This window comes from Dicentrarchus labrax, unplaced genomic scaffold (genome assembly GCF_905237075.1).
Source record: "Dicentrarchus labrax unplaced genomic scaffold, dlabrax2021, whole genome shotgun sequence".
NCBI lineage: Eukaryota > Metazoa > Chordata > Actinopteri > Moronidae > Dicentrarchus > Dicentrarchus labrax.
The window spans coordinates 11883306-11900003 of record NW_026136702.1 but is presented as its reverse complement, the minus strand read 5'-3'; the positions used below and the strand labels follow the sequence as shown (position 1 = coordinate 11900003).

Genomic DNA, 16698 nt, shown 5'->3' with positions numbered 1-16698 from the left:
TCGTCTTTTGCACGCTGGAATTCATAAAAATATTTGACGGTATTTTATTTTTCACATGTGAAGTTTGATATTTCCGACAGGCAGTTAAGGCATCTGTATGAAAGTGCGCATGCGCTGTGCCCTTTCTGTCTAAAACACTAGCACAGACGTTTCCTTCCGCCGCCGTCCTCCATCCCAGAGTCAGACAGCCACATAAAACCTCAACAACATGAGCTTCACGGTGGAAGAGAGGGGAAACCCGAACTCCCTGAACTACCGCTTGTTCTTCAGTAAGTAGAAACTGAGTAGAAATGATTCAGTTTTGTCATTGTTTGCTACTTTGGAGGTCTCTCCACAGACCCCCGGCAGGCCGACTGCAACTTCCCACGTGTCACTTATATTCCTTTATTGTCGCCGGGTTGTTTCATTGTATCCGTAGTAGCGTTGAGTAATGTTCTTAAATTGGAAACTACAAGCCAAACCGCTGTAGTTTGCGTAGCAGTAAGGGCTCGGGTTAAGTCATGTAAAGTTGCGTCAGCTAGATGCGTGTTTTTTTTTTTTTTTTTTTACCAAGTAACAGCGATCCTCAGTGAGGTGGTTTGATTTCTGACAGTATGTGTCATCCTCCCCAACCTTACAGCGTTATTCTTGCCTGGATTTTGTAGAAGGAAGTTGGTCATTTCGGGAAATCTCGCAAGGTGTTCAAACACGTCACCCAGCATAAACTCATAAAGGCTTGAGGTTGGTTGGACAACGCCCTCTGTGATTATAATGCGTTAATATACCCATTGATGTGCTATTTATAGGACGAGACTGCGTGTTGTTAACCTGTGGGACAAAGTGCTCTCTGTGCTGTAGCTGCACAGAGATGATTTTTTTTTTTAAATGATTATAAGTTCCTGTAGCTCCCTCATAGTTAAAGCTCATTGATTTTTAGAGACAAATCCAAGCCAAGTTACTGTCTTTATCATCAAAATGCAAGACTCAAGGTCTCTGAATGCAGACCACGGCCATTACAATAATTGTGTGATGTGTAAAATAAACCAAAATTGGTTATGTAGTAATAAGTACGCTGTGGCTTTAATGCTTGGTACAAGGGTTGATTAAATGTTCTTGTTAATCACTGTGCCATATCAACATGAAGATTAGCATTACGTTTAATTATGACACCACATCATAATTTAAATCTCCAACAGGTAATTTTGTTTTATTCCATCAATATAGGCAATGTGAATAGCAACATTTAAAAAACATATATTTTTCTCCCATAAGCAGGACATTGTACTTATATACAAGGGCCCTATATAATAAGGCTGCCATCCTTGTGAAATATCCACATATGAGTTGAAATCATGTATGCAGGCCATGAGGTGCTTTAAGAAGACAGGTAGTGTGACTGCCAATGTGTGTGAAAGATTTGGTATGCAGATGAGAGAGCACAAAAAACACTCTTCTTCTTGTTAGTGTGCCATTGGGTATGCTATCATGTGCCAATGGTGGCATGCGTGCCTAAGGTTGCTGACCCTTGGCCTAGTGGGGAGCAAGTTAATGGTTCTATTACTGTATGTCTCAGGGCAGAGGCCACAAGAAATGTAATGTTTCCCATAATTCTCATAATTCTTGCTATACAGTCAGAAATTGGTGTTTTTCTTCCACCAAGACCACCAAACAACTTATTGACACACCTTCAGCCAGAAGTTAAACTTAAGCAGTAATGAACCCTGTGTACTCTCTTGGAAATCCATCCAATCTGACATTCATTCCCCTGCTGTAGGACCACTCAGTTGTTGACATAAGACAGACAAAAGCAGCTTGTATCTGCCTGCTATATTCATACAGTGTTAAATCTGACTGTCTTACAGAAAATGCTGAAGGAAAGTACATCTCACCATTCCATGACATACCAATATATGCTGATGAGAGTCAGGTAAGGTCACGGTTATCCCATTAAATATGTAAGTGTTCTGTATGTGTACGCTTTAAATCTACCCACTGGTTAAAATGCAAGCTACAGCGCTGCTCTGAATATGTTTTGTAGATTACAGGCATTGAAATGTTTTTAGTAAAGCTCTCCTAAATAGCAAAGGTCATAGTCTATTTGTGAAGGCAATGGCCTTTACTCTTTATTTTCTAAGTGCTGTGTCAATATCTCCTGTGATTGCAATACATTATCCATTATCTTATCTATCTGAAACAATTAATCTTGCTTGTGCAAAGGATTTGACCGAAGCAATAACTGACTAGTAAAAGCCAGAATGTAGCACATTATGTAAGGATTATGTGTTGTTGTGTCGTATACTGCGTATGAATAATCTTTTTTAATGTATATTTTTTAGACTTTTATTGCCTTTATTATAGTGACAGCTGAAGACAGACAGGAGCAGGGGGGGCAGAGAGAGAGGGGATGACACGCAGCAAAGGGTCGCAGGTCGGATTCGAACTGCAGCAAGGACTCAGCCTCAGTACATGGGTCGCCAGCTCTACCTACTGAGCTATCCGGGCGTCCGCGTATGAATAATTTAAAGATAACTATGTTGGATTCTTGTCTCTTGCAGAATATCTTTCACGTGGTGGTTGAGGTACCAAGATGGACAAATGCAAAGATGGAGGTACGTGTCTCAAATTATCTCCCACCAACCTCCCAACACAATTTCACCGCTAGATGCCACTAAATCGCACAAACTGGACCTTTTTCAAACAAGAATAAAAGTTGAGATTCACCATTTCTACCCTTTATTTTTAGTCAAGCAAATCATTTTATTGTGTCTGGGATCAAATTAGGTTCCTCTGTTGCAATAAGGCATCATGAATGGCCTTCAACATGAATGAATTGTACTTTTTAACACTAAACATGTCTTTAAAAGTATCTATATGCTATACAATTTATTTTCAGATCGCTACAAAAGACCTCTTGAACCCAATAAAGCAAGACGTGAAGAAGGGCAAGTTGCGATATGTTGCCAATGTTTTCCCTCATAAGGGCTACATATGGAACTATGGAGCCATTCCTCAGGTTAGTTTTTTGTTTGAACGATTTCACATCCTGCAGTGTTTAAAATGTAAATGTTTAGTAGTTTTACTTAATACGTGCAAACGTTGCATTCTGTCTTAACTCAGCTTGTGCGCTTTGTTTTGTGGTGTGTCAGACATGGGAAGATCCCACGCACAAAGATGGAGACACTGACTGCTGCGGTGACAACGACCCCATTGATGTCTGTGAAATCGGCAGTAAGGTACAACACCGGCTGATGATTTTGCAGCCTTGTTGTTCATCTTTCACGAGGTCATTAAGTCACAGTGATTATCGATTTCATTATTTGTTTTGTACAGTAATTTCATGGAAATAAGGATGCTGCTGCTGATGACAACAACAGAAAAATAACTTCAAACTGAAATGTTCTCCTAAGGTGTGTTCCCGCGGAGAGGTAATCAAAGTGAAAGTGCTCGGGGTCCTGGCCATGATCGATGAGGGTGAGACTGATTGGAAAGTGATTGCAATCAATGTAGAGGACCCTGAAGCCAACGACTTGAACAGTAAGCGCCTCAATTTATTAAAGTCGCTCTTTGTTTTCGCTTGTCTGTGTTTGTGAGCCGTCCTGCATCGGTCGTACTGAACTCGTTTTGTTGTCCGTGTTTAGACATCAGTGATGTCAAGCGCCTGAAGCCTGGTTATCTGGAGGCCACGGTCGACTGGTTCAGGAGGTACAAAGTGCCAGATGGGAAACCAGAGAACCGCTTCGCTTTCAATGATGAGTTTAAAGACAAGGTGTGTATGCAACACACTCTGCTTAGTCATCATTTGTACTATGACAGATGTTTTGTCAAGAGTTTCCGTGCTCCCTGTCAAACCATGATATGCAGTTTCCGCCTTTGTCAAACTTTGAGCAAATCATTGAAACCTTCACTGGAACTAGAATTATATACACATGTTATAGTTAACTGTAAAAAACTTACTTTCAGCTAAGCACTTACTGTTTTTTTGTGTTTCAGGACTTTGCCATTGAAGTAATCAAGAGCACCCATAACTTCTGGAAAGCCCTCATTTCCCAAAAGGCCAAAGCCGGTGAACTGAAATGGTAAACACTCTTAACTGCTTTGACTACAGCTCAACATAAAGTTGCTTTAAGAACGAGTGTACCCTGAAATATACACATTTATGGCTTTTTGACTAAAAGTGACTGTGTCTTCTCACACAATACAGCAAAAACACGTGTGTGTCGGCCGGTGACAGCCCTTTCTGCTGCTCAGTAGATGAGGCCAAAGCAGCTGTTGGTGAAGTAAGATTTTGTTCATCCCTTTATGCAACATATGAAATCTCAAAACCAGCCCTCATTCCTTCTTGATTATTATTTTATAACGGATGTTCCACTCTATTTTTAGACATGTCCTTGTGGAAAGGAAGAACCTATCCCTTCATCAGGTAATATTTCAAAACATATTCCTGTAAATGTCCAGATTGTTGAATTCCTGCTAAATTTGATTGAGCAACTGTGAGATTGATTGATTTAATGTTTTCATTTGCAGTCGATAAATGGTTCTACTATGAGAAGAAGTAATCCAGGCACTGGTTGGATTGGAGCAGAGTGAAAGGCTCATCTCTCAGGAATACTTGAAGATGGTCTTACATTAGGAACCAATGGGGGGAAGGGATGGGATGGGACATGGATGGTTGGGTCTGGATTGGATGTTTTCCTGTAGATGAAGAGGTTATAGGTAGATACTGTAGAGAGAAATGTCAAAAAAGTACCCATGTCTTGACCAATGATTTTATTTAACAAAGATCTCACTGGAGATGTGCTGTTATAAGCAAAGTACAGGTAATGTGCCTACTAGATACTTGCTCTGTATGAGACATTGAACTGCTTTAATAAAGCTTCTGGGGTTAAATTATCATTGAAGTGTGTGATTTCTCTTTTTCTCCCTGAGCACTAGAAAATAAGATAATTGGATAACACTTGTCAGTAACAGAATTTATTCTAAATTAGGAGCAAAACACTCTTGTTTCTCTGTTGCTGTTCCATGACTGCCATGTTTAATGAGCAGAGGTGTTAGTACTATTCTGTGGGCTGAACCTTTGTCATTGTTATAATGCTGCCACCAAGTGTTCAGTACCATACTTTGTCTTTCTTTTTATATTGTAATATGTTTAAAAGAAATGTACTATTTTCTCAACTTATAGTGATGCGTTTTAGGTCATTCCTTTGGCTCAAATGTTTACTATCAGGCTTGTTTTCCTGTTTATAATAATAGTGTTAAACTTAAAATAAGAGGTAGAATTAGATTGGGGAGCAACAAAAAAAGTGTAATGGTAAATAAAAAATGTAAACATAAAAATGTAGTTGAATTTTATATTTTATATTATTTTATAAGTAGGATAAAATCTGCTCAACAAGATATGCCAATTCCATCCAAAATACATTAAGACACCTTGAAAAGTTTAAAATTGTGCATATATTAGACACTATGGAGAAAAGTACTTTTCTTGGGCAATGACTTATGATTAGAACACTGTATTAATATTGTGGAAAATGACATTAAACATCTGCCCCAAATGTTGTAATAGATTCCTATTGTAAAAGAGGAGGAGTGAACGCTGGTGGAAAGTAACTAAGTACATTTACTGGTATTCAAGTACATTACAATTTTGAGGTACTTCTTCTTTACTTGAGTATTTCTAGTTTATGCTACTTTATACTTGTACTCCAGTTCGTTTGGAAATATTGTACCAATTTATTTTTTACTTTTTAACCCCATTACATGTATTTGACTGCTGTCAAGTAGTAGTGTTATTACTGAGTAGTAATACAAAATAAAATTAACAACTAAATTAAGATGTAGGCTATTGTAGAGTAAGCAACTTATTACTCCATTTGTTTTAAAATAGCTCCACTTTTACCAGCTGCAACACTGAAGTAATACACACATTAATGCATAAATAAAGTATAATGTGTCAGATTTATTCATTTTTTTCCCTTACAGATGTTTATTTATTGTTTTATTTTATTCTTAAATCGTCACATTATATTTTTAAAGTTCAGAAAGAAAAAAAAAACACGTTCGCCCCGCCCCCTTATTAGCTATTCTAGTGACGTACTTCCGGCTAACTGTCAAACTTGTAGGCTCACGTCAGTCGACGGGACAGGCTTGGACCAAAAACCAGCGGACGGGCAGTTCATCGTTACGGCAGCCAAAGGTAATACCACAAATATATGTATTAAATGTACTTAACTCCACGTCCCACATTTCCATTTAAGTCTTATTTTCTGCTTGTTGGCGCACTTTCCTGACATTATAAAGTTTTAGTTTTGTCATTCTGGACCTCCTGCGCGCCAGTGTTGTTTGTTTTTTTTACTAACTTTGTTTGTTTTATTGTTTACGCTGTGGCAGCTGGTGTCGTTGCTACTAGCTAACTAACTTTGATAAGCCGAACTGTGGCAGTAATGGTGAAATCACTGGAACAATCGTTTCTGAAGAGCTCATTCATGAGTTTAGTGGCCTGTCGTGTTTTATGATGTAATTCATGTATATTTATACTGGAATACTTGTTTAAGGGTTTGCAAGAAAACCTGCGGCTATTTATGACACGACTACCTACTAAAGGCGTCTGTTGCGTTATAGTATTTAATCCATAGACATAGGAATCATATGTCATACTTTATATATGGAGTTGAGTGTTTACAAATGACCCGGCTGAAACATTGTACAAAGTAATCAACAATTGGGTAATTTCCCGAAGCCTTAGTCACTGAAGGCCTCACTAGTCACTGCAACAAGCACATTAAGTCCCACAGAGAGTAACAGGTGTGTGTGAGTGAGTGGGCGAGAGAGGGAAGCAGGGGGTGACTGCCGAGATCAAGTGTCCTTGCCACAACCTGTCATAAAAATAGTCAGAGGAAGATCAGTGTGGCTCAGTGAGACAGCTCTCAGAACAAAACCAGCATCTAAAAATCATCATAAAGCCGGGTTGTTGCTCAGTTTGCCCTCCTTTCCTTTCATACTTTAAATCTTGTGTGATTACACAGAGCTTACACATACCAGAAGAGTAATCCAGGGGTCAGGAATAACGATTAACAATGAGCTTCAGTGCTAGATTCTGTAATGCAACCATGGGCGTTCGCAGCATTATAGTCAACTCTATACTATACTCTTTATTTGGCCATGTGTACTGCTATGTTGTTATTCTGGACATATGCTTATGGTGGGAGAGGGGGCTTGCTTACAGCTTGAACATGAACTAATCACTGAGAGATCCCGTATGTGCACTTTGTTGTGTTCTTCTTAAATGTGCCTTGATAAATGATTTCAGTTTTGTTATCTGTATTACAGGCAGTCAAGAGAAATGTCTTTTATATTTGACTGGATCTACAGGAGCTTCAGCAGTGTCTTGCAACTATTAGGTAGAGTATTGTACATAAATACCAACAATATTGTCCAACCTTAACCACCAGAACTTATTGTCATACAGAATAAATTCCCATTTGACATACAGAACATTGTTTCTCAAACTGTGCTAACAACATACACAGTGCGGTTTGACTTTATCCTTCTCCATTCTAAAATGACAGACCCAAATTAAAATGGTTGTAGCTCACGAACCAAACTGACTTTATTCATGAATAAGGTCTTGCCAGGAAGGAAACATCCCAAAGTTTCTTTTGAAAGTGTCAGAAACATTATGTTACAGAACCAGCGCAGCAGGTCTTTGAAAATAGTAAACATTCAGTCAATCCCTTTGCCAGTAGAGAGCAAGGAAACAGTGGAAAGCGTTGTGTATTTTTATGAATAAGTCAAGACGTATCTCCAAATGTACATCTGGTAACTATGTTATGTAGTGTTATTATGATGAACTTTATTTTGAAATATTTCACCAATTTCTTTTTGATATTATCTGTATAAAAGATACCAGTCACTGTGCGTAAAGGTGTAATCACAGATTTATTATAACAATGGCATTCTTGAATATGACAAAAAAGAAAACCCTTTTGTGTTTGTGATGACTGTGGTGCATCCTGCTTATCATCATCCTCATCAAGCCTGTGATAAAAACCGTAATACAAGTTTATGGTGAGTTTACAAATTCATATCCGTTTGTTTTCTTTTTATTATCAGGGTTGTACAAGAAGACTGGCAAGCTAGTCTTTCTTGGCCTGGACAATGCTGGAAAGACAACACTCCTGCACATGCTCAGAGATGACAGGCTAGGACAGCACGTTCCGACGCTACACCCAAGTACATCCAGAGATTTGACATGTAGTCAGTTCAGCAATCAGCATTATGTTTCTTGCTTCATCGCTTATTTAAAGTCAGTGCTTCCTCTCTGTCCTCAGCGTCCGAGGAGTTGACAATAGCTGGAATGACCTTTACGACGTTTGACCTCGGAGGTCACACGCAAGGTGGGAATAAGGAAAAATGCTGTTTGATGCACTAGCAGCTCTCACTTGTGTGTTACCTAAATACTGACATTGTGTTACTCTCACAGCACGAAGGATCTGGAAGAACTATCTCCCAGCCATAAATGGTATAGTCTACATGGTGGATTGTGCTGATCATGAGCGACTAATAGAGGCTAAAGTTGAACTGGATGTGAGTTAATTAAGTTGATTTCACTTGTATATCAGCACAGTTGTTTATAGTTTTGGCCAATGATAGGAATGGTGTCTTTGGTGAATATATACTTCCTCTCTTCAGGCCTTGTTAACAGATGAAACCACCTCAAACGTCCCGGTTCTCATCCTGGGCAATAAAATAGACCGTCCAGAGGCCATCAGTGAGGATGCACTCAGAGGAATGTTTGGTCTTCATGGACATACAACTGGAAAGGTAATGATCACACTAAATGATGTGATTAAATGCTGAAGTCTGTCCTGTTTTTTTTTTTTTTATTTGTATTGTATTGTTTTTTTTTATTATTGAATCTGTCTGTATGGTGGAATGCAACAAAAAGGCAGATTTACTATAGTTAGAAACAATCTCCTTACGCTGGGGACACACAAGAAAGCGAAAGCAAGTTGAAGGCCATCTCGTGACCTGCAGTAATAGTTTTGGCGTCTGTTATATTTTTTCGATGCACCGTGAGTGAGTCTGGCGAGAAAACACACTGATAATCTATTATAAACAATATAAATGATATGTTATGTAAAACATCTAATTCTGAAAAAGATAATGATGATGATTTTTCTGCCCCTCTCCCTGCTGTTTTCCTGGAGTTTCAATTCCCCCGATGTATTTCCACCCACACGATGAAATATCAACATCTGCACACACACACACACACACACACACACACACACACACACACACACACACACACACACACACACACACACACAGACACACAGACACACACAGGAGAGAAGCCCCTCACTGCAGATCACACAAGGCGATGGTCCTTTCAACTCCATTGTAACAGAAGAGGTGACAGCTCATCCAGGGACACATAAAGACCTTTACATTATAAATTCATGAGGTTATTATAAAGATCAGCTCTATGTGTGATTAGAAAAGAGCAGAGAAGCAGAATCACTTGTTGGCCTGTGCAGAGAAATGCATATCTGATGTGAACAGTTAGTGCTTTGTGGAGCTTCCACCTCCTCTGTGTCCCCGGCGTAAACGTAATTTCTGCTTTATGACTATAATAAATAGTGCATTTGTGTCCATGTTGCCGTTCAAGGGCATTTGCACTGCATAATAACAACAGTGAGCTTCACAAATACACTGTCCCTTTCAGCACAACCGAAAGTTGTTATTGCACCCACCTTAGCTCTGAGATAAACTCTGCCTTGCTTGAATTTCTAATACAAATCAGACTTTCCAAGGGCAGGCGGGCTTAGATCACCGCTGCTCTTGTTAAGTACAGTGGCAGTGGGGGGCAATATGCTGTTGAGAAGCATTTGGCACCTTACCTGTCTCATGCAAATCTTTCATCATTAGTGTAAATCAGGTTTACCACCTGCTATTTCTCAAGCAAGCAAGAAACAAGAAGAGACAGTAAAAGACAGTGACTTTTGAAGCCCTGTGTCAGTGATCCATATCATTGAGACAGACCACAACTCTACAACTATCAGCTATGCTCCACCCTGTTGAAAGATACAGGTTTAAGATACGGAGTGTTCATGTTCAATGTCCATGGAAAAAGATGTTTGAAATGTTTGTGTTGTGAATTAAAATTTGTGCTTTTGGATGTGTTTTTTTTTGTTTCTTCTCAGGGCAAAGTGTCACTGAAGGAGCTGAATTTGCGGCCAATGGAGGTTTTCATGTGCAGCGTGCTGAAGAGACAAGGATATGGGGACGGTTTCCGCTGGCTCTCCCAGTATATTGACTGATTCACGTTCTTTTAACAACCGTAACAAGATTTACCGTGCTGCCTGTGCACACAAAGACATGTTCCACACAATACTACCTGCCATAGAGAGAGATTTTATTAAATATACTCAATTTAGGACTTGGACTGTGCCAGTAGGAAATGTGTTTGAAGTAGTGTTTTGTGTTGTTAATATAGCCTGTGTTCTTCATGCATTCAAAGAAATATGTATGTCATATCAATCATACCACAGTGAGTCAAAGATGAAGTTATGACTCTTCAGTCTGTATTGTTCGGATTGAATGTGAAGTATAAGCTTCATGGTGTGGTTCCTACCTTAACTTAAAGCCTGTAGGGAATTCTGTCTGCCATATAGAACATGTCATCGCTGTGAACCAGTTTCTGACCCGGGTTTATATTTAGCTGCTGGTGTAGACTTACAGTGAAGGTCAATTTGGTTAACACTTTGTGCTTGGAGTTACTTTTCCTTGATTGAGGATGAATATTATAATTATATCCTTATATTTATTCTGGTTCTTGGGAATCTTGAATTACCATCATTATTTTCAAAGAACAGCATAGTTTTGATGCCATATTTGTTAAAGAGAGAAGCACTAATACAGTAGCCTGCTAAATCCAAGGATACTTACAGTTCTGTTGATTGCACATTTGTTTTTAATTAATGAAGGGTTTATCACTACAGGCCAATTATATGACTGCGACCATAAGTGCATTGACTGACATTTTGCTGCGAGGAGCTTTATTCAATAGCACAGAACAGTGCAAAATATTTGCAGTATATGTTACCACTACATCAGCTGTCCACAGTGAGGATGCCAAACTACCTGTTTTCATAATGGTTAATTGCTGTGAAATGACTTGAGTACTTTGTGATTAGTGGCTGCTCACAACAGGCAGATATTATGAGAGTACTTGGGTGGTGCCTAAAAATAGGGCACGCAATAGATATGCATGGAATTACCTCTTAGTGCAATATTATACATTATCTTGTATATAAGCTCTTATTTATATTTTGCAATAAAAATTGGGCTTGCCTTATGTTACATCAAGTGTCAAGCTCTGGAGTAATGTATCTGTTACAAAAGGTAGGCCATATTGTTATTAAACATGTTTGAAGTTTGAGCATAATAAAACATTTTTTGACAATCCTTTAAATCTTTCTTGTTTAATTTTTAATTAGGTCTAAATGGGAAATTGTTTTACTACACTATCATAATTATTATCAATAGATAATATTTTATTCCAAATGTTATAAAATTCTTAAAATGTACTACTGAGAAATTATTTAATCCAGTTGAACTATGGGACATTTTTCTGTAATATTATTCAACATTTATATTATGCTATGTGCTATACACATAACCATTACAAAAAATAAACATACCACAATAAAATACTAAGGTCTGATATGGAAATAAGTCATTATTGGTAAATATACTGGGTCTGCACCAAACTTATTTCTTAAAATTAAATCACTCAACTGAATAAAAATTGTTAACTGGCAACCACACCACATTTCCAGTTGCCATTAAAACTCATAGTTTAAAACATTACAGTTAATTAAAACAGATGAATCACGGTCCCTTTCAGGTATTCATGGTTTGAAGTTATTCCAAAAATATGTTATCAGCCTCAGAAGATACACATGAAGCCATGTACCAACTATATTCCCACCTTCTTATTTCTCATTGGCTCAGAGCTGTTTGTGTTTACATTCTGACCAATCACATTCATCGGTAGGTCTCGTGTTTTTTTTTCGGGGACCAATGAGACTTAAGCAGGAAGTACACACAGGAACATACGTTATTAAACGCTACTATGGATAATATTATCGACAAATCATTAGTTTAAACTCGGGGTCAATCTTATATACCTGTCCAATATGGAGGTTTGTTTTCTTGTCTCACTACTGGGCTGTAGCTGTTTTTAAATGCGGTGTTTTTCACCGGTTTAACAGAGTTGTTACACTCCGTTATCGACACATGGCTAAAGTTCATCTCCACTGCTAACGACATGGAGGTGAAGGAGGTCGGGAGGTGTTGCTGTGTGGTCAAGGTGTCAGAGGCTTTCTCAACCAAGAAACCCGTGAGCTGCAGCGGAGTGATCGTCCATCCTAAAACCGGAACAGTCATATGCACCGGCCTCCCGTTTTCCCGTTTTCTTACCGACAAAGAGCCCCTCTCCGCGGACCCCGGGTTCCTGTCACCCCGCAGCTTCACTGGAAAACTTCAAATCCGCGTCAGCTTTTCCACGGAGCGAGATTTTGACACCAGACAGGCAGCACATGGAGAATCACTCCCACCCTCCAGAAACAGAACAACAGGTAACCGAGAGGTTGCAGCTGAGTTGCTGATGCTCGTGAACTGCCTGGACTTTAAACAGGCTTTCCAGGCAGTCTTCCAGGAGGCTGACCAGTGGCGTTTCCAAGGTGATGAAGAGGATGAGGAGCTGACCAGAGACGCCCAGTTCCTCAGCTGGTTTGCAGTCCTCAAGGCAACTGGGTTGGCAGACAGCAGCCCAGATTTGGGGACTATACCCTGGCAGAGCAGCTCATCTCTCCACAAGGGCCTCCCGGTTGTTGCATGTGGCTCACCTTTCGGCTCCCTCTGCTTAGATCTCTTCATCAGCACCCTCAGCAGAGGCATCATCAGTAACCTCGCAGGAGAGGACCATGCTGTCATCCTCACAGATGCCCGGTGCTTACCAGGCACAGAGGGCGGAGGGTTGTTTGTGGTCAAGGGCACAGACAATGTGCGTCTCATTGGACTGATTGTGTCTCCATTTGGTTGGAAGGCAAACGAGTGGATTGGCCTCACTCTTGTTTGCTCTGTCCGCTCGATCTTCAGGAACATCATCCACTGCATGAGCATTCAAGATCCACTCCGAGATGTGTGGCTCCATCCTGGAGAGGCGGGCCTCCAGATGTCCACCACAGCCCACGAGTCAAGCGCTGTTAGATACCCCACTGTGTGCCTTGTGGACAGTGGACAGCTCTGGGGCTCAGGGGTCGTTGTCACGTCCCGGCTGGTTGTGACCTGCCGGCATGTTGTCAACAGGAAGTCTAAGGTCAACCTGAAGTTCCATCACAGGGACAGGTGACAGCGCATTCACAGTTTAACCCCTTTAAGTGTGAACTGTCAGGTTCTACCCAACCATACCCCTCTCTGACCCCTTCTGAAGGGAGAATTAATCCCAAAACACATTAAAACATGATTAATAGAGGAAATGCATAAGTGGAACTAATAACAGGTCCAGTGTGTAACATTTAGGAGGATCTGTTGGCAGAAATAGAATATAATATTCATGGATATATTTTCATTAGTGTATAATAATCACCTGAAAATAAGAATAGTTTTTTGTTGTCTGGAGACACCACAGGTCACCTTCCATGGAGGCAGCCATGTTGAACTGCCATGTTTGTAAAATATCCCAGAAGGCTCTGTGCCACCATGCATAGTATCAGGGGCCCCTAAATGAAATACAGCTATTGTTAATGACATTAGTTTTCCTACTATGACAAGTCAAAATGTTTGGAGATGTAAGGACATCCCGTTGTCAATGGGGACAATAAAAATAGCATCTTGGACACAGGATATAGGGTCTGGGACAATTCTAGGACTGTAGAGAAATGTATAATTACAAATAACATTACTTTTATACATCATTGAATATATATAAAATTTTAATTGTTAGAAATTTAAAACATATGAGGTGGCACCAGCACTTGCTCTACACTACATCCGATGCACACTTACACGCACAAAATCAATCACAGAGAGAGACCACTGTTGACTTTTTTTTTTTTTACCCTCTCGCCGACTTTATTTCTAAAAAGCAAATTTAGCAACTTATTCAGACCATCAGGGAAAAGGCAATAGATATATTTTACTTCATTCCCATGCATGCTGCTCAGAGTAATCGTAGTCCACAGCTCTTCATCCAGCCGGGGTCTCTTCCTCTCCTCCTGCACTGTGCACAGGCAGTAGGTGTGGCATGTGAGACACGTTTGACCTTCTCTCTGTCACTCTTTCTCACCGGATCTCTGGATTACGGTGCTCCTATAGCTTGTACATATGTAAATAGTTAGTTTGACATTTTCTTTTTTCTCCGCATCGATGGATTAGTGTTCCTTTAGCTTATATGTAAATAGTTTGTTTGAGCTTGTTTCAATAGTTTGTTTGATTTTTTTCCCTCCCTTTGTAAATTTCTGTAATCTTCAAATATACAATGTCCCTCCGTTTGTGATTATTTGGCTACATAATAATAATAATATTCAAAGTGTATGTAGGTAAATTTCCATTGGCAATACCGATAAGAAACAGGTTTGAATTTGCACTGCACTTATTGACAAGAAAGCAAAGGGCGACAGGTCACAGGTCAGAGAAACCCATGGTCGCTGCAGCAAGGACTCAGCCTTGGTTAATGGCGCCAGTTCTACTGGGTGAGATACCAGGGTCACCTGTGATTTACATTTTTTTAATTCAGATAGTGAACGGAAGTCATGTGAGCTACTGAAACAAAGTTATTTAACTATATTAATTGGTTGTTAGGTCTGGGACAGTTGAAACTAAGAGTTTGAGACTGAGGGGGAAAAAAAGTTTATTTTAAGCCATTGTGATGACCCTTTTTTGTGTGTGTGAGTTTATAGCTCCAAATCTTAGTAAAACATAGTAAAACTGGTAGTCCAGATGATTGGATGCCTTGTTTTATTGTGTTTTTAGGTTCCTTTAACTCCTTTTGAAGGTCCTACACTTTGTTGATTCTAGGCACGTTCACATAAGAAAGTGTCACAGTGAAAATCATCAACACGTCTTTTCATATATCATCATATCATATGTGATTGTATATGTGTTATTCACATGTAGACTGTAAAACTGGTGGTTTTACACATTTACTATTCTCAAGAGTACGTGGACTTTGGTGACCTCCTGTTAATTACCAGCAGCTACTTCAACTGGAGTGTAGGTTTAATCAGCCAGAATAATTTAAAGCACCTGTGCCTTTTAGCAAGCTGTAATGTTTCTGATCAGAATACAGAATATGTAATGCTGGCTCTTTGTTTTGGCGATGTGTGTTTCACAGAGTCCATGATCTTGTGGGGGATGTGCTGTTTTCCACTAAAGCATCTTCACCCTATGATTTGGCTTTGGTGCAGATGAGAGACTCCGCCACAGAGGCTGTGGTCCCTCGAATGACTCAGAGTTACAGCCCAGGTTTGATTTCACCCTTATTTTGTTGAATTGTTTTTTAGAGCAACATCTTCCTGCGTATTCTGTGGCAGAGGAGGTCTCTGTTTCTTTAAGCTAATGAATGATCAGCCTGATTTCTCTGCCTACAGGTGATTCTGTAGTGGTGGTGGGATATGGTGGGTTGGGTCGGAGCTGTGGTCCGTCTATGACCTGTGGTATCCTCTCCAAAGCCATTAGCTTGAATGACCAGACTGTCATGCTTCAAACCACTTGTGCAGTACAAGCAGGGGCCAGTGGGGGTGCTGTGGTGCGGAGATGCTCAGGAGAGCTGCTGGGTAAGAAACCCTGCAACTACAAAAACATGTACTCTTTTTGAACAGTGGGGGGCATATGATGACCACAGAAAAACCCTACTACAACAATGCACCACATGTAGAGAGAGATGAGGCAACTGTACACACCAGGTTGCTCTTTCTGCACTGCTGTGTTTGTAATTCTAAGAGTGTATAATGAGCATTTGCTGTTTTGCAGGTATCGTGTCCAGCAACACAAGGGACTTGGCCGCCAAAGTGACCTACCCGCACCTCAACTTTTGCATCCCAGTGTCTGTTTTCCAGAGATTGTTGCAGCACTTTCACCAGACAAGGGATGCTAATGTGTTCAGGGTGTTGGACACCACAGAAGAAGATATCAGAAGGGTGTGGAGGCTAGAAGATTCTCAAAGCAAACTATAATAGAGGAACCCTGCACCTTGGGATATGCTAGAGGAAAAGAATGGAAGGTTAAATCAATATATATTATATTCAAAATAACATTTGATGATCAAATTTATATTCTGTATAATTCTTTTTAACAAAACTGATATTTTCAAATGCATAACTTTATGTTTAATACCTAATTTTTCATACCTCAGGCACAAAGGAGTAAATGCAACTAAAACAAGACCTATCAATTCTTAATGCTGATACCCAGAATAATGCAGTAAACAATGTGAAATATTTAAAAGATGTTAACAGCCAAACTAAAGTGACTTTAATGCCTGTTTTGATTGTTTTATTGTACTGTAATGTAATTAAATTGATAAAAAATGGTTAATTATGGAGATATTTCTGTGTAAGCTGGGTATATTTCTGTACACAATCATCACAAATTACACATTATGACAAGTAAAATATCAAAGAAACAGAAAGAGCTAGAAGGCTGAATAAA

At 39.6% G+C, this 16698-nt stretch overlaps 3 protein-coding genes across 3 annotated transcripts; all 3 read left to right on the top strand.

Annotated features, from left to right (window-relative positions):
- Positions 1-102: 102 nt before the first annotated feature.
- Positions 103-4872, top strand: ppa1b (inorganic pyrophosphatase 1b). Its single transcript, XM_051427274.1, has 11 exons — positions 103-269; positions 1842-1906; positions 2535-2588; positions 2873-2992; positions 3126-3212; positions 3387-3513; positions 3618-3745; positions 3970-4055; positions 4181-4256; positions 4360-4399; positions 4504-4872. The coding sequence occupies exons 1-11, from the start codon at positions 209-211 to the stop codon at positions 4533-4535; spliced, it is 876 nt and encodes a 291-aa protein (XP_051283234.1). The 5' UTR covers positions 103-208; the 3' UTR covers positions 4536-4872.
- Positions 4873-6068: 1196 nt separating this feature from the next.
- On the top strand, positions 6069-11455 carry sar1ab (secretion associated, Ras related GTPase 1Ab). The gene is made up of 7 exons (XM_051427312.1): positions 6069-6172; positions 7306-7376; positions 8089-8208; positions 8307-8372; positions 8459-8562; positions 8668-8799; positions 10185-11455. The coding sequence occupies exons 2-7, from the start codon at positions 7319-7321 to the stop codon at positions 10299-10301; spliced, it is 597 nt and encodes a 198-aa protein (XP_051283272.1). The 5' UTR covers positions 6069-6172; positions 7306-7318; the 3' UTR covers positions 10302-11455.
- Positions 11456-12041: 586 nt separating this feature from the next.
- Positions 12042-16595, top strand: tysnd1 (trypsin like peroxisomal matrix peptidase 1). Its single transcript, XM_051427055.1, has 4 exons — positions 12042-13395; positions 15383-15513; positions 15639-15824; positions 16021-16595. Exons 1-4 carry the CDS (start codon positions 12314-12316, stop codon positions 16221-16223), a joined length of 1602 nt encoding a protein of 533 aa, XP_051283015.1. The 5' UTR covers positions 12042-12313; the 3' UTR covers positions 16224-16595.
- Positions 16596-16698: the final 103 nt, after the last annotated feature.